The sequence below is a fragment of the Oreochromis aureus genome, linkage group 15 (assembly GCF_013358895.1).
Source record: "Oreochromis aureus strain Israel breed Guangdong linkage group 15, ZZ_aureus, whole genome shotgun sequence".
Taxonomy (NCBI): domain Eukaryota; kingdom Metazoa; phylum Chordata; class Actinopteri; order Cichliformes; family Cichlidae; genus Oreochromis; species Oreochromis aureus.
Window position 1 is genome coordinate 10,465,255 of NC_052956.1, and position 17,597 is coordinate 10,482,851.

At 40.6% G+C, this 17,597-nt stretch overlaps 1 protein-coding gene across 6 annotated transcripts in view; it reads right to left on the minus strand.

Moving 5' to 3' along the window:
* Positions 1-224: 224 nt before the first annotated feature.
* Positions 225-17,597, minus strand: part of LOC116310718 (protein EFR3 homolog B) — a 32,997-nt gene continuing 15,624 nt past the window's right edge. For 4 of the 6 annotated variants that reach the window (XM_031727597.2, XM_039599163.1, XM_031727596.2 and 1 more), the window contains 20 exons: positions 17,199-17,349; positions 13,920-14,041; positions 13,418-13,567; positions 10,708-10,842; positions 9,581-9,659; positions 8,991-9,126; positions 8,738-8,899; positions 7,538-7,649; positions 7,407-7,458; positions 6,895-7,067; positions 6,708-6,783; positions 6,357-6,518; positions 5,917-6,048; positions 5,772-5,839; positions 5,536-5,663; positions 4,816-4,907; positions 4,674-4,722; positions 4,344-4,450; positions 4,171-4,220; positions 2,926-3,031 (listed from right to left, as the gene is read on the minus strand). In XM_031727597.2, the coding sequence (XP_031583457.2) occupies positions 2,926-3,031; positions 4,171-4,220; positions 4,344-4,450; positions 4,674-4,722; positions 4,816-4,907; positions 5,536-5,663; positions 5,772-5,839; positions 5,917-6,048; positions 6,357-6,518; positions 6,708-6,783; positions 6,895-7,067; positions 7,407-7,458; positions 7,538-7,649; positions 8,738-8,899; positions 8,991-9,126; positions 9,581-9,659; positions 10,708-10,842; positions 13,418-13,567; positions 13,920-14,041; positions 17,199-17,349 (2,242 nt within the window). Of the gene's footprint in view, positions 3,032-4,170; positions 4,221-4,343; positions 4,451-4,673; positions 4,723-4,815; positions 4,908-5,535; positions 5,664-5,771; positions 5,840-5,916; positions 6,049-6,356; positions 6,519-6,707; positions 6,784-6,894; positions 7,068-7,406; positions 7,459-7,537; positions 7,650-8,737; positions 8,900-8,990; positions 9,127-9,580; positions 9,660-10,707; positions 10,843-13,417; positions 13,568-13,919; positions 14,042-17,198; positions 17,350-17,597 lie in introns of all 6 variants that reach the window. The other 2 variants (XM_039599162.1, XM_039599161.1) reach the window with 2 other exon arrangements.

Genomic DNA, 17,597 nt, shown 5'->3' on the forward strand with positions numbered 1-17,597 from the left:
GAGTTCAGATCCTTGAAAATGCTACACTATGGGAAAAATGTGCTATTCATGTGCTACTCAGATGACCTCAACAGGAGGTAATTGAATTAAACATTACTTTGAACACTGCGCCTCGGTGAACTGTGGTGCCGGATTTAATGAGTCGACGTAGTTTTTGCCAAACGATGATCCCCTTCTGCGTCTCAGAGTTTCCATTAGCAGGTAAATTAAAACGAGGACAGGCCTTTCATGGTTAGAGATAAATTTATTGTACAACACAGTAACATCAACTAGCATGCAAAGTCAGGTATGACACGCGTAAGGCATTTTCTCCATGTAAAAGCTGCCTTTCTCACTAGGTATTCCAGTTTTTAAAGTGCAAAGTTCACAGAATGAATAGATTTGACCTACAGCACTACATTGTAAACAGAGCTATTAACCAGACATGTAATGACAAAAAGTAAGTTTGGATTACCGTCAGTCAATATTACATTACGTGATGCAATGACGACACGCGGACTGATAGATTTACAGGTCTTCACTGCCAAGTTCAAGATGCTGAAAACACAATTTTACAAGGTGTAACTGGAAGGTTTAGACAGCTGCACATGGCTCTTAAGTAGCTTTTTCTGCATTAACGTGGTGGAAAGAGTCACTGGACAGAACTGTAAACCACGTCTGGAGAGCTTGGTCTTCGGTAATGATGACACAGACACGCACACACCTGTACGAGCGTTAGCACAGACACATAAATACGCTCACTCACGCACTGATCAAAAAGGGGTAAACGTGAACAGACGATCACATACACTGGCATGTGCTGACACGGATATACACAGGACATGACATTTTTTTAAAAAAAAAGAAAAAATAAAAACAGAGCCAGTCGAAATGCTCATGACAGGGATGAACCAGACACTCTTCTACCCTGAACAAGATGGTTGCAAAATGGCTGGAACGGGTGTGGTTCACTCACAGAAGCAGCACAGAGGGAGAGAGAGTGAGGGGCGGTCTCTTAAAAATGCCACAAAACTGAACCATCACAGCACCACAACAACAGCAGGCACAATTTAAAAACGCACAAACATGATCTGCTACCTACAGTTGGACCGTGTTAGCCAGACTCGTGCCAAATTATTGCCATCATACTTGTTGTTATACCTGTGTGTGTGTGTGTGTGTGTGTGTTTGTGCACACACTGGGCTTTTAGATGTTTTTGAATCTTGCTGAGACATGCAGCTGAAAAAGCTGCGGTATAGTAGAAAATCATAGTGCAAACTCATTCCAGCAGGACTGAGAATGTCAATGGTAACAATGCAGGTCAGGGTGATGGTAATGAAACCTGTGTGAGTAAAGCTGAAAATTATTTTTTTCCAGCATTGCCTCGGTAACCCTTTATTAGTCGCTGTGACATACTGGCCTTGAAATGATGCAAATTTCTCCTGTGGGCTGCTCAGATGTTTGGATTTCATGTGCTGCTGGTTACTGGTTAACATTGTGTATCTGAATACTAAGTGGATTTCTCTTTTATCTATGAACACAACCAGTGCAGAGTCAGTCTAAAATCAGAATATACATTATATATACACACGCACATTAACATCCTTATGCTGTACATCAGCTTAAAGATTTATATATTCCTCTGTATGTACACATTTATATGGAAAGGGGAGAAAAATAAAAAGTTTTTTTTTAGCATTTGATCTGGTAAACATTGCTGTAAATCCTTTAGTGTGGTCATGACTGGTGTAATGTGTTTTAACTAATTAGATTAATAATTAGGTAAAAGAAACAGAAAGAGAAAAAAAAGCACTTCTGGCTAACACTAAGAAGGCAAAACCAAGCTACAATAAAGCCTAAAAGATGGGTGCTCAGCAGCTAGGTGGCATGGGAGAATAGGATAATTACCTTTATGTCTATACAACAATCAGACATACACACAAATACAATCAAGTAAATTAAAATGCTTCAGTTTCCACATACACTCTTTGTGGTCATCAAAACAATTGAAAAATAATAATAATAATAATAATAATATTAATAAGCAGTCTAGCAATCTAATTTTGTGATCAAAGGTAGTATGGCACCCTGGAAGGGACAAACAAGTTTAAAAAAATGCACAAGAATTATAGTGCTAGTTTTCAGTCGCAGGCATGCGACACTCAACTCATTCTCAAGACAATAAATAACATCCAGTCGGTCAAGTTTTCCCCTCACAGTTCTTGGCAATTTCTAATTTGAAAATCCAACCAGTGGAGTTTCTATAGACATCCCAGTTCCCAGTCACATGGGCCTAGAGACTGGTTGGAGACCACCTGACAACCACCAGCCGCTAGGGAGAAATGAATATGCCAGCAAACTGCCAGCAAGTAGTTGGTGGCAGTTGCAGGAAGTTATCTTTAGTTTGCACAGAAGACACCAGCTTATCCACAAACACTTGCCAGCCACTTACTAAGCAGCTATGAAATTGTCTTCAAATTAAAAGCTGCATCTTTTGAGAAATGTTGGCTTCAGCGCTTAGGCACAACTTTTATTTGAAGGTGAACTCTCTTTGTAACCAATTTCACCAGGCAAGTGCCATCAATTTATAGGAACCACTCGCCAACCGATCGGGGATTACATATCAATCCCGATAGGCCGGTGGCTGCCAGGGGTCCCTAACCAGTCTCTAGGGATGAGTGACTGATGCATTGAAGTGAGTGAAATACATTTGTTTTACTGCTCAATTCAGACACTAGCTTGTTTTTGTTGCAATCAAAGGCTAAAAGAAAATCTCAGACAGCTAAGAGGTGTTCTTTAGTTGCAGCTGAGTTTGTCCCACGTGCACTGTGGCCGTTTGATTCCACGGTCAAGACGATTTTACAGTGAGGATCGGTTGCCCTTTCAAATCTTTTCTCTGTCCTTGAAGGCTTTACTGTACGCTTACGTTGCTGAAGACTTTGTGGTTTAGTAAACACATAGGTCAGGAAACTTCATCTCGTAAATGGGTACAGATCGACTCTGGCTTTGGCCGTAACCTGATGAAATGGTTCCAGATGGGCTGGGAGGGGGTCTGACAGAAAGAGGAAGAAAACAAAGCGGTTAGTTCCAAAAAATAAAAATGCAGGTATTATCCTGTTAGTCAGAATGACTGCCATCTAGGGATGGGTATCGTTTAGGTTTTATCCGATACCGGTGCCAAACCGGTACTTATGAAACGGTGCCGGTGCTTAAACGGTGCTCAAACCGGTGCTTAAGGAATGGAGAACACAAAATTGGTTCAAAAACCTCTCATGTTCAGCTGTTTTTTTGGTAACAAGATAACAATGTTAGCCTTTTCTGCAGCTATAGGGCATATATGGTCTCACTCTTGGCTGGAAGCAGTGCTTAAACAATGTAAAAAAACACAAACTTTGTCCAAAAACCTCTCATGTTTAACTGTTTTCCACTTTTTCTTTGGTCATTTTAGCCTTTTTGGCCAGGGTGAAGGGAGTATCTGCCATCAAACAAGAAGACAGCCGCATGTAACTACAACGGTGTTTGCTAGTTCACCTTACATGCATTAATGTAATAATGTGGTTTAATTACACACGAACAACATTAAGCTACTCACGCAGAGGAGAACGGCTGCTGCTGCCATCATCATCCGTCATCATTTCTGCTACACTGGCAGGGCTAGGGGCCAGGACTCTACTCTTCGGGTTTTGGGGGGATGTTGCTAACGATAACAGGCACCACACCCGCAGTAGATGTGCACGGTGTGAGGTCTCGCAGCAAGCTATCAAACACGACGCATTTCTCGGCTTTTAAAAAAAACCGCTATGCGTCGCCAGGTGTTTCATCAGATTTGAGGTGTTACCTCCTTTGACAGTATCACAGTATCAACTTAAAGCACTTGTTGCAGGCTGCTGAGTTTGCATCTTTTGCTGTTAAGTACAGCCAGACTTTTGATCGCTTAGCCTTGGGCATTTTTAATCTGTAGCTCTGCTCTAAAAGAACATAGTACTTGGGCCCGCCTACTATCCTCGGAAACGTAAAATGATTGGCTAGAATTGGCTCAGGAAAAAAAAAAGCACCGAAATAAAGCACCGAAATGTGCGCTGCTTTTCGGTCTGGTTACTACCGTTTATGTCAGAACCGGACACCGGTACCCATCCCTACTGCCATCCATATTATTATTGACTACTCCCATCCCAAAGTTCTGTCCCTTACCTGATTGTGATCTCAAAGATTTGATTTAGTTTGCTCTGCAGTTGTGTGGCCTATAAGGGACAGAAGACATCAAAAACAATACATTTAAGACCTTCTTAAAACAAACAACAACAACAAAAAAACACACACACAAAAGCAGTTTTTTTATTTTTCAACAGGGTAGGGGTCTATACCCTGGCACCACAGTGGGCAGCTATCTCCTCAAAGGGGGCCTTCTGGAACTTTTCCACCACTTGTCTCCTCCGCTCCCTCTCCTGCTCCTCCATACCCACACTGTCCACTAGAGGGAGACAAAAAGCAATATAATGTAGCATGTGCCTCAAAGTGAAAACATCAAGGCAAAGTTCACAAATACTTTATACAAAGGTAGTTTGTATTTTTTCCCTGCTGTCATGCTTTGGTAAATTACGCCAACATATAAAAAAAAGTCAAGTTTAGACCATTAAAGGTCCATCAATGTAAACTAATAAAAAGGGCTTTGCAAATGAAGAGAGTGGATTTACCAATGGCATTTTTCAGGGTTTCAAATGTGATCTCCTCTGCTGGAGTCCTCTGCAGACCAGAACAAGAATGTATGTTAAACTTCTTTATACAGAGTGCATTTGAGATCTAGACCATGGGAAGGTTGTGAAGTCTTTCTTTTACCTCTTCTTTCTCTGGGCTATTTCGGGACTCAACCTCCACCTGAAGTGAGATGGTCTCGCCGATGCTCTTTCTCTTGGACAGACGGTCCTCTTCTGGAAGCAGAGTGCAGAAAATTTATTGAGAGTTTTTTCAATAACTTTTGTCACCTCATGTTCATATGCCTCTGCAAACCGCCCAAGTCATGCTGTCCATACTCTGCACAGTGTTAATACAGCTTCAAGGTGGGTCCCGAGGACTGATGGCACCAACTCAGACCATCTGACCAAATATGAAATATGGTCATAATCTCCCCTTCTCTTAAATAATAGATGAGTATTATATTATAGTAAGGCTGACCTTTAGAATAAAAAATGTCATGACTTCATCACTTTTCCTACAAGACATCTTTGTGAATGTTTCTAATAATCGTTGTATGAATTCATGAGTTATGGCTAAAAACCTCTTTTTGTGAGGTCACAGTGATCCTCAGGGACCACCAGAATGTATTGGGTCTATCTTCAAGTCCAAGCGGATAACTTGGACAACCAAATTTTAAAGCAATTTCCTCAAGAATAGAAGGGATGCACAAATGGAAAGATAATTCATCATCAACCAGAAAACAAAATGTTCATAATCTCAGCTGCTGCTGGCACAGTGACATGAAAAAACAGAGGAAACATAAACACAAAAACAAAGAAATTAAGACTCTTGTATCCAAACGACTAGTTTTAGACTCCTTACCAGTATACTGGGGGACATAAGGTGTGGCTAGTCTCTCTGTATTATAACCACTTCCTCCAAGGCTCTCTGTGATCTTTGACTGGAGGAACAAAACACTTCCTTCTACTTTGTCCAGTGAAGAATGCAGCCTAGGAATAAAAACAAACTGCATTCAATAGCAGGAATTTCAAATTATTACTGTGTATCTGAATATCAAATTAAACACTTGTGGGTTGCAGTACTCAGCTGGTACATACTTTGGACTGTCAACAAAGACGGCCTCGGGCAAAAGGTAAGGACTTTCTTTCTGTCTCACCTCAATTACCTAAAAGGCAGAGAAAAAGTCAGGGCATAAACAAACAGCATTAAAACACAGACACACAAAGAGGCTCAGACACACACCTCGTGAATGTGCTGGCAAAAGGCTGGGACGGTGGTGAGCTGGCAAATGAGGTTGAGGTAGGCGGCGACAAGGGCATGAACAGCACAGCGGTTATAAACAGGCAGAGCCTCGTCAGTGGACAGAGCCAGATCCTGGACAGGAAACAAAGAGACACCGCACTGTGAAACACCCTGCCTCAGAAGGATGGAGGGATTTGTTCTCATCTTGTAATGTTTGGTCATTTTATTTGTTTTTGATTTTAAACCATCAGCTATGACACTGTCCCAAGTGTTACAGCTGATGGTCAGTGTCATTTGTGAAATGATACATGTGAAACTGAAGCTTTCTTATAAAGTGGATTCAAAGCTGCTATCAGGATATTTTTCATCTTGCAGTACAAACATATTAGATAAATGCAGCTCGGGGAATAAACAGGCTACTTAAAACTCTACATTTATACCTGCAAGGCAAGTGCGAGGCGAATCAAGTCCACCACCACCTCTTCATTGGCCAGCTCTACACTGAGAAGACCTAACAGGGCAAAGAGGGCCTCGTAGTGCTCCCGGCCACTGCTCTCCTCCTTGCAGCCCAGGTATATGTGGCGATATAGCTGCTGGCCATGCTGTGAATGGATGAAGCGCAGGGTAAATGGAACTCGAAATGTCTAGTGCAGATACATTGTACGTGTAAACATTTATTGTCAAAATTATTTTAAAATAAATATTTAATGTTTATGTGAATTTACATAATTCACAGGGATGTTGTTCAGCAGGCGGAACAGGTTGTCAACTAAATAAATTTAAAAAATTACCTTCTTCATGAATAAATTGTCCTGCCTGGAGCACTTGTCAACTTTGAGCTTCAGCACAGAGATGTCCGAGATGCTGCTACACAGAAAGAAGACCAAAGACACACAAACTGTAACTGAAGTACGGGTTTATAAGTGAAGTACAAAAACACTTCAGCCCTTCAATCTTCCTGCATACCCAATCACACACCTCATATTGGCAAACTTGGGCCTGTTGTCATGCCTGTCAATGAGACTGAGGAGGATTTGGAGCACCAAGAGACGGACCTCTGGATCCTCAGTTAGAGAGAAGGACAGCAGGGGCTCCAAGAAAGAGCTGGGCAGCGCTGTCAGCATGTTGGTAGTCTGGAAACCTGCCGTTACCTACGAGGTGGATGATCAAATCCCACACATAGTTTACAAAACTGAACATGCACTGGAACATCAAGGTGACTGCAGTGTGGTTATAATTTCACAAGTTAGCAATAACTTGAGAGACTCTTATGCTGTGACAGTGTGGCAAACTATCTTAGTTTGAGTGACACTTCTGAGACTTTCATTAGCAAAGATCAAAAACTTGCCCATAAAGCCTAACAAGGCCACTGATTTCACAATCATGCAGTTTTTAAATTGATAGCAATACGCATTTCGTGTTAGTCTTCATAAATTCATGAAGATCCACAAGTTTCTTAAACATTAAATCATTGAGAAATGATAACTTACCTGGACCAAGGACTTGAGTAACATAACCTGAATCATCCTGGTACCCTCAGGCCTGGAATTACAAACAGCAAATAAAGACTGTGCCCTTAAGTTTACCAACATACAGGGAAATACTGTTTGAGTCAACTTACCCAGAGTCCGAGGAGGGCAAAGTAAGGTGAATTCCAGGAACAGGGATCTTTCCCATAATGAAGAGCATGACCTCTGATCTCTGGTAAGTTGGTAGAGTGTTGGCAAATGAACCTGAAAGGGACAGAACCAGACAGTTTGTACCAAATGAAATAAGATGTTCAACAAAAGAAAAAAGAAAAGAAAGAAAATCTATATTAGTAATTAGGAATCCTCCAAGGGACTCATTTACTATTTGTTTAAACAGGAGAAAAAGAACAAGACTAGTGGAGTAGCCTGGATATAGGAAAACACTCAGAAGAGTTCAAAGTGAGTTTAATTAAATAGGTGACATTAAACACTGCCTATACAAATATTACCTAGGTAATTTAAGCACCATTTGAAACTGTTAGTCACTTTCTCCAATAATCAAGAAGCACTCTAAATGTCACTGAAATGTGTAGCCAACCAGAACAATCCATACACACAATATCAGATTATTTGAAACTCAGTGAGCATGCATCAACCAGCATGCAGTCTGTTTCAGTTGCTCCTGCTCTTTCTCTTCACTTTAATTTTTTTCTTAATTATTTCTTTGTCGTTTACTTTGTACTCAGAGTGTTCGTCTGTTTTAATAGCTTTCTTTTCAGTCATGTGGATATCTATACATACTTTTCTTAGGGATTATTGAAGTATTTTGATCCTGATTGTTTGCTAATGTCAGCAGGTTCTTATGTATACCAGATATTTTCTACCTACCAACCAACCACCTAGCAATGGGCTAAAATGACCTGTTCTTAGCATTTATGCTCCTGTAACAACTTTTAAAAGTATTACATCATTTTTATTTTACAGCAGTAACATCTAGTTTATATCCAGAAACTATATTATAACGCTATAAGGTTGCCTGGCAACCATGCAACAACAGGCTAAAATGGGCTGCGATTTTTTTGTTTTTGTTTTTTTGCTTTAATGCACCTACACACAACATATTATAAAAGCATCCTATCATTTAATAACAGCAAAAACAGGCCAAACCATGCTGGAGCATGGGATCATACTAGTTGAATAATAATATAACCAACTAATATTCTGTTGCCAAATAGCATCTGCAGCAATCCACACACACATAGTCACACACATACCTAGTAATAACAATTACTACTGCACATACATCTACTAAACACTCCCTCACTAACAAATACAAAGCACTCAAGACTCACCGATGGTCCTGATTACAGCCTCCTGCAGCTGCCTCTCCTCGTGAGCTTTGATGATCTTAGTGCCGATGTTGGTGCTGCCGTCATATGAGCCGGTTAGCTCATAGTCTACACTCAGACGAAGTTGCCGCAGCAGGGTGTTGAACACCTCTAGTACTGTGGGACCTGCAAACACACAGTTTATAGTTTAAAAAAAAAACCATTCACATCTCTATGTGTTTATGACTTGACATGACCTTGGAGGATTGCAACTTACCTACAGAACCACTGGCTGCAATCGCAGCTGCTTCCAGCAAGACTTCCACTATCCCAGCTCGCACCGTGGCCGAATTCTTGCTGTTCGCATCCAGGTGACCAAGAAGTTGCTGGATTACCAAGTGCGAGTGCTGGGACTGAAAGAAAAAAAACAAAGAACAGAGGAAATTACTGACCCGTCTTGAAAACAAAAAAAAAAACAGAGGGTGAGAGGAAAAAGTGACAGAAAACTGTTATATTGAAGTAATACGCTTAATTAAATGGCAAACTAAAAACTGGATGTTGGTGATAAAGTGCTTTACTGCATTTGCATTTTTCATTCAGGCCCAAAATGAACCACAGCTGTGAGCAAATAGGCTGAAGCCCAAATTGAAATCAGTGAGAACTTCATGAATATTGAAGCACATTTCTTCTTTGCACCACTAAAATGTGCAATAACCACTTGCAAAGATAAAAAACATGGTGGTAAAAAATTCATACAAAATGTTTCCAGATTCCATTTCAACCTAGTAATGAAGTCAGCAAAGTGTGAGACAGAGAAAAGAGGCGAGGGTAAGGCTGTGAAGGATCTCATGGCACTATATCACTCACCTGAATGGAGTACATTATGATCTTGAAGCAGCGCACTGCAAAGGTCTTTCCCTCCCATAGAGAGTGGTTATCTAAGTGCCTGTGGGGTTATGAACAGAGGAAGAGAAACAGGTTGGATACACAGGATGTAATAACACAGCAGTAGGGATGATGGAGAGTAGTAAGGCATAAAGACCGCATTTAGTCCAGACAGCATACATCATGTCTGGTTTTGCCACATTTAAGAATGAATGTAAAACTGAAAAAAGGAGTAAATAGTGCACAGATAAATACTTACTATGACATACGGTTCACTTTACAATAAGTAATTAAATACTTAAAAACATTCTCTCAATCTGACATTGATAGAACGTGGAAAATGTGCAATTAAGCTGAGCACACGACTGCTGAGACTAAAACTGACAGATAACTCAAAACGGATTTGCTTAACAATATAAATGTAAAATATAACTGTGCAAGGAAAATGTGTGTAGGACATGGGAACAGAAATGAAGAAAAAGGCATTGAGGCACTACGAAGTACCTAAAACTGGGCATTTTTAAAACCCATAATGTAGTCAACATTTACCTCTATTTGCAAGGGCCTGAAATATTCATACTGGCGAGTTATATCCAATCTATTAACTTATGTACCTGCCAACTAAAAAGTCAGCCACAACTTCTAAAACACCCCTGCACAGCCCCGCACACGGGCACATGTGGGGACAGGAAATGGCTAAGACAGATAAAATACTTAATTTCAGGAGGAACAACCAAGATGGATAAATTCAAATAATCAAAAAAAAAAAAAAAAAATCAGAAATGTACTGGTAGAACAAAAAAGAAAAACTTAAATAAGATCACGTCTTGCAAAAATAAATGCAATTATATAGAATTTAAATGACCCATCTGCAAATCATGCAGTCACATCGAGTCAAGAACAACTCCATAACCTTGCATTGACCTTGTCGCGGCCCCACACGCCCATTAGTGTAAAGATAAAGATGCGCCAACAGAACCCTGACATGCAGCATTCTCTTCAGGTTTACTCACTATGTTAAAACAAAAAACAAAAAAAAAGAACCGCATGCAAGAACACGTCACAAACAGATGCTATTTCTTATGAATACAACTGTTTGGTTGTCTCACATCAGCACGGGCGTGACGGCATTCTTGATGTTGCCATAGGCGGCTCGTCCAAGCAGCTCCCTGAAGCAGCGCTCCGTCAGCTCCACCGGGCTTTCCTTCTCCTTCTCTGATGCCTGCAGCGGAGAGGGAGAGCGGCTGGCAGGGAGCGATGAGGGTGAGGAAGCAGAAAAGGAGAGGAGAGGGGGGAAAAAAAGCAGGGAGGAGACGAGCAGAGGGAGGCAGGGGAAGGCAAATTGGGAGGGTGCAGACAGAGAGAGCGAGAACAGAGAACAGGCAAGGCACTGAAATTAACTTAATGTAATAACATTTCAACAAATGCTCTATTTCTTACACAAACACAGTCTGTACGGCTGAATCACTGCAGCTGTGCTTCTGAGCCGACTTTACCCTCTGCAGTTTGTCTGCAGTGAAAATCAGACAACAGAGCTAACTACTGTACATTTACGCATTTACGTACGTACGTCTGTGTCCAAATTTGTACATGCAAACGTTTCATGTCAATCGTGTGGTCTCTCGCTTTCGTGTCCAGCCCTTTTTCATTCTCATGCATAGTTAAAAACATCCGCCATAGCTCCATCTTGGTCTTGACTAGCCTCGGGTAGTCCACCAATGATGACATTATTTATTAAAAGCCTAACTCTTTCATCTTGCCTGCTGTTTCTGTGGAGCAAATGTGAACTCCTACCCCATGTTTTCTATTCAAAACTAAAATATGCCAAAATTTGAAAAAATTAAATAAAGTAAAACATGCTAAACTAGCAAGAGCTGAAGTCAGCAAGTTTTTTCAGTGATATTTTCTGTCAGCTGCAGAAAAAAATAATAATATCATGCTGTTTAAAGTTTTCTTTATTTGTTCAGTGGTTGCAAAACATCGTGGCAGAAAAGGGTTGTTTCATCCTGAACAATCTCTCTCAAATAAACATCTGCTGTGAGGACAAATTTGCATCACCAGTATCTGAAAAAGCGAACTTAGCTATAGCTACCTGGTCTCAGATGTGCTGTTTGTGAGTCTATGTGAAAAATACCTCAGACGAACAACAAGCTTCTTTTTTTTAGGCAACTACATACATTAAAAACAATCCTCGTGTGTTCTTGAAGTTTAAACACAAAACAAAGTCCAGAGAGCTTCTGTCATCTGCATCAATAAACTTTCCGAACTAAGTCCCAGCTGTCAGAAGGTTGACTAAAGCTGATCTTTACGTGATTTGAAAATGCACCATCTGTAAGGTAATTAGGCTCTGTACTGATTGCTGTGGGTAATGACAAGCTAGACCCAGTGTGAGAGGAAATGAGGATGCACAGCAGGGGGATAAGACACAGAGCAGAGAGAAGCTGAGAATGAAATGTGACTCCCTGTTGCATTAAATCTGTCTGTCTCTGTCTTTGAATAACTCTCCCATTTCTATCACTCTAATTTCCATTATCTATCCTTCACCAGATCTCCCAATGTTCTTTTTGCTGCCCTTCCTCTTTGCTTTCCTAACTTTCAGATCTCGGCATTGACGTCAAAGTGAATTTGAGTATGTGGAATACAGCCAAAAGAGAGACACTCCAGACTGCTGCTGGCATCCTCTACCTCTGTGTTTGTGAGCTCTAATTCTTCACCCATTGCAATATTTCTGTGCATGCTTTTCCTTTCACATTCACTTCTTTTCTCTTTGGAATCTGAACCACGTGTCTTGGTTTCCTTGTTCCTGGGTGCTCTGGGTGGGTTACCAGATGTCCAAAAGGGGAAACAGAGCTGTCGGTGATGACAGTGATGATGAATGACATGGGTGATGGCTGGCTAGACAGCCAGGACAAATATGGCCTAATGTGAGACAAACAACACCAGTTGGCTACAGTGTATCTGGATTGTGTTATCCAAGGCAGGCAGGTCAACACCAGCTGCTGTTAACTCAACAAATTTCTCTCCACACGTTAAATGGTGTGTTTAAGCTCCTTTGTGAGCAGCTTAGACAGAAAAGGCTTTCTCCTGGTAACCCTTGCACTGTCATGAACTTCAACATTTAAGCTTTAGGTTTTTTTGCAGATTTTCGGAGCTTGGCTGAATAAATTGGTGGGAGGTCCCCTCCTGGGACGATTGGCCACTGTCCTCAGTGTTTTCCACTTGTGAATAATCTTTCTCACTGTGGAAGGATGGACTTCAAATTGATTGGATATGGCCTTATTGATGGGTAGCAGCAATTACTTATCTAAGATCACTGCTAAAAATTTCCCCTCTTGGCCAAACGCTTCAGTCCTGCACAATGCCAAAACCTCTGCCTTTATAGAGGTGCTCAAATTCACTGATGAGCAACTAATCAAATTTATTAGCAGGAGCTAGTTGCTGCTTACCCTCTTAACTGTTATGAAAGCAATAAGGGTGCTTTTCACACAATGCTTCTGCATTTTGGCTTAATTTGTATTAAATAAACAATAGCACACTGTAATATGTCATATATTATTGTTCATCTGAGGTTGCATATATTCAATTTTCAGAAGTGGTATGGACCAGATGATTTTCATGAAACGCTTACACTGAAGTCCACATGTCCAGTTAAGCACTATGAAAAGCCTCATCTTTAGCTATTATACCACAGGGTTATGCTGCAAAATTTAAGATGTTTAATGTTTAATATAATATGTTATACTGAAAAGCTAATGCAGCACGTCTATTCTGCTGCATATGTAATCCACATTTGCATTTTATGCATTTGCTTGCACTCACCTCTCGGTACGCTCTCCACTCTGCAGGTTGAAAAGCAGAGAGGGGACAATCTTGTCCATGTGCTGAGGGTCCCAGATATTGGCCTGCAGCTCATCATTGACTGTCTTTCTCACCACCCCCTGCAGACCCTTGATACCTGCCATGCGGATCCTTACAGCAACAATCACACACGCACACAGAAATCATCTGACTGGTTACTCAGTCTATAAATAGGTAACCATATTTAGGAAATTATATTAGTACCTAGCTTTGTGTTTGAATTGCTCCGTTTTATTGTTTTTTTTCCATGTCAAAGCTATGTTTGATTTGTCAAACGATTTCACAGTCTATTTTCAGCAATAGAAAGCAATGACTTAAGCTTTCTTTTATTTTGTTTAAGTGTACAGAAGAAAATGTCCAAAAAAGGAATAAAAACTAAAAATAAACACTACCCATGTAGACTAAGAATAGCACTTATTTAACAACTCCATCTCTACTGCAGTCGAGTGTCTCTGTTACGTACTTGGTGCGGATGTCTGGGTCCTCATAGCCTGAATGGCACATCTCACTGAAGCGGGACACGAAAAAGTCATAACTGCGGTGGTACGATGGCGTATCTTCTTCTATGTTGGCAAATTTTACAAACTAACGACAGAAGAAGGTAAGACAGGGGAAAAAAAAGACATCCAGTTTTAATCGCATACAGAGACACTTCAGCCCAAAAGATTTACAATAATACGCTCATTCCTGAAAAAGCCCAAGCCCAAGAACCTGAAATCTGAGTGGTGCATATCTGCTAAATTAAAGCCAAACCAGAGCTCTCTTAACACAGGATTAAAAGTGAAAAACACAGGGCAGAGGGAGGCTTTCCCACTGGGCAAGAAAATGTCACCAAGTAAACAGGCTGACATTTAGCTTCACACGACTCTCCAATTAATAGATTATGAAGTGAATTTCTTTAGAATCAAGCCAGATCATGATACTATGTGAATCAAGAATTACACCATAAAAAGTCAATACAGAAAATCATAATTATGCCATGCAAAGTAACACAGAAGTGTAGCGCTCACAAAGAAAATTAGCATCTAATGACGTCCTTGCTGAATCATTTCCTGTGTAGAGAATGAGTGCATGGAGTGGTTTTTGAAATTTAATGAAGTATCCTTGAGCAAATTAAATGAAGCGAGCCGATAACAGTTCCTGTGAAGCCGCTCAGCTGCTGCAGCAATTTACTGCCACAGTTGATTCCTGGAAGCTGCCCAGTGTTACTGGCAGTAATGCCGGGCAGCTTCCAGGTATTAATGTATCAACTATGCTGAAACTCTTCTTATTGCTTTCAGTTAGTTATAGAATTTCAGCATAGAGTCCAAAACCAGAGGCAATAGAAAACAGAGAAAACCTCCCTCATCTCAATCACAGATTCCAAAGAAATAAAAGCAGGCTGACACAATCAATAGGTCTGGTGCTCAGGGCTGTGTTAGAGATTTCTCAGGAGTGCAAGGTTTAGTGAAGGTTTTAGTCAGTGAAACGGAGTGCAACAATATCTGGCCAAGTTTGAGTCTTGTTGTAATAACCTCTTTAATCTTCCTTTTAATTCACTTCTCTCTGACTCTGATCTGCTTCTGATGAGCTACGCTGTGCGCACAAAGACGGTCAGAAGCTGTATGGCAGCTGCTCAGGGTTTTGGCTGGTCTTAATATTTGTGTAATTTATGTCAATTCAATGTAGTTTACAGTTTGTACACATGGTGTCACTTTTGTGTGATTCACACAGGACTAGGGCAGGAATCTTTACATGCTTAGGGCCCTCATGCTTAGTATACCATGCAGAGGTATAGCATCATTTATGTACTGGAATATAGTCTTAAATGAACAACTGAAGATCTGAAGCAATGTCCACACTGGAGGCGTCACAGAAAGTCAAGGGCATTTGGCGACTTCAAGCAACTACAGTCAAAACAACCTCTGGAGATGCAGAGAGAGAGAGAGAGAGAGAGAGAGAGAGAGAGAGAGAGAGAGAGAGAGAGAGAGAGAGAGAGAGTGTGTGTGTGTGTGTGTGTGTGTGTGTGTGTGTGTGTGTGTGTGTGTGTGTGTGTGTGTGTGTGTGAAAAGAAGGGGGCACAGAGATAAACATTTTTATTCCCTGAAGCAGCTACCAATGAGTGACATACGACCTGGTAGTAAATACATTACAGTTACCTAGGAAACCAGAACCAGGCATGTCCACAATTGACCAGCCTTTAGTCACAAAGCCTTGTGTGATGAGTGTGGACGCAGCTTTATGGCTCTACAAGAACGGTACCATACAGCCAACTTACAACAACCTGTTTCACAAGCCTGAATTTGACACCTATTGGTAGTATTGAGCACATTTAATACAACAAAATACATCCTGATGCAATAAAACTTTAATTTTGTTTTTGCTAATATGTCAGGGAGTCTTACCTAGCCTAGTTCACAGGCCTGAACGCCACAGCTTGACAGGTGGATAGGAAGTTTAATTAAAATAACAAAGAAAAGATCTTTGATTGCACAGTTTACCTGCACCATACAGTTTAGACTTCCCTTCAAACATCAAAATGACATTGCAAATTATATTATTTGGAAACAGAAATTGTCTCACGGTAAATTAATACACAGGCCTTCTAAAACTCAGTAAAGAGGTAAGCTACTCAGTCTCTGGCCTCACTTGAAACTGTCTTTAGATTCAATTTTCCATTTTATTACATTCTACCATATGCAGCTGTTTAACTTGCGGGTGCAGAGGAGGTCTGTTTAGTTTGTCGTGTGCACAGGGCTATGCAGGTCACAGCTACAACCTGGCAGCCAGATTAAATTTTAAGAAGGGCCTGATTTTGTCCCATAGGCATGTGCTCTACATACACACAGACACACACACAAACATTATATAATTTTATTTTGTGTATGTATATATATAAAAACACAAGAACTGTCTCAAATGAGCAAATTTCTTCTACTTGCTGAATGCATCAGGCTTTGTATTTGTGTTTTGTGTTTATAAGTGTGTGCAAGACAGAATGACAGCAAGAAGCTAGCATGTCTCATCAGCCTGCACAGATGACTGCAGAGCAGTGGCCGTATAGTCTAAAGCTAATCTGATTTCCTTTACGTGTCCTCTCCTGACCCAGCAGACAGTGCTGATAGATGCTTCCCACATCAGAAGATACTCATCACTTCTCTCTGCCTACCACTCCGTCGCTGAGCTCTGATCTTTCTCAACACAGTATTCTCTCAAGGTTAACATCTTTCGCTTTTTACCATCGCATCAGGAAAGTAAATGCACCCTGTCAATTTCAGATAATACCTCTAAATCCACTCAAATGGGCAGTATTTGTTGCAGCAGGAAAGCTTAGAAACTAAGACACATTAACAGCCAACAGCTTGGGTGTGAGAGCATTTCTCTAAATTTATATCACTCAAACAGCCCACTTGTGTCTGAAAAGATAGAACACATTATAGCTAGGCAAGTTTTCTTGATTATTAAATTGTAAATCAACTAAAGAAGTGTCTCTGTTTTAAAATCAAACAGTATGTTCTGAATGCAAGGACTAACATCCAGCAAAACTGCACCCCTTTTACTAGTTTATACTACAGGCACTTAATTCTGTTGTAGATATAAGACAAGTATGCAAACCTATTTTTCCACAAAGCAAAATTGACAGAGAAATGCAGCTACCAGTCTTCTTTTTTTGATTGTTTGTTTGTTTGTTTTGGGTGGTTCATTATAAACAATGGGAGTCATCAAACTGATATAATGCAATAGTAAAATCCTGGAAACTCACTGAGTTGGTTCCTAGGATCTGCAGGCTGGGTTTGTCTGACTCCAGAAGCTTGCGCACCATCTTCAGAAAGCTCTCCACAAACAGGTTGATGCTTTGGCAGTGACATGCCATCAGCAGCTGGTCCAGGGCTTCCATGGCTATGCACACATACCTGAAATGGCAAAAGAAAGAAAAGAGAGTCACCATTAACCCTGCAGATAAATGTAGTCTGTGCCTGCAAGAAATCAAAATAAGATAAGCTTTCCCAGACAAACTCTGGAGACAGGCATACTGAACATATTCAGCTGGACTCTGCCAAGTGTAAATATAATCTGTACAGGCTGTTTGCATTTGTGAGAATCATTGCAGGGTGCTCAGAGAAAAACAACTTCAGTGGAATATAAAGTAAGTGCAGACTGA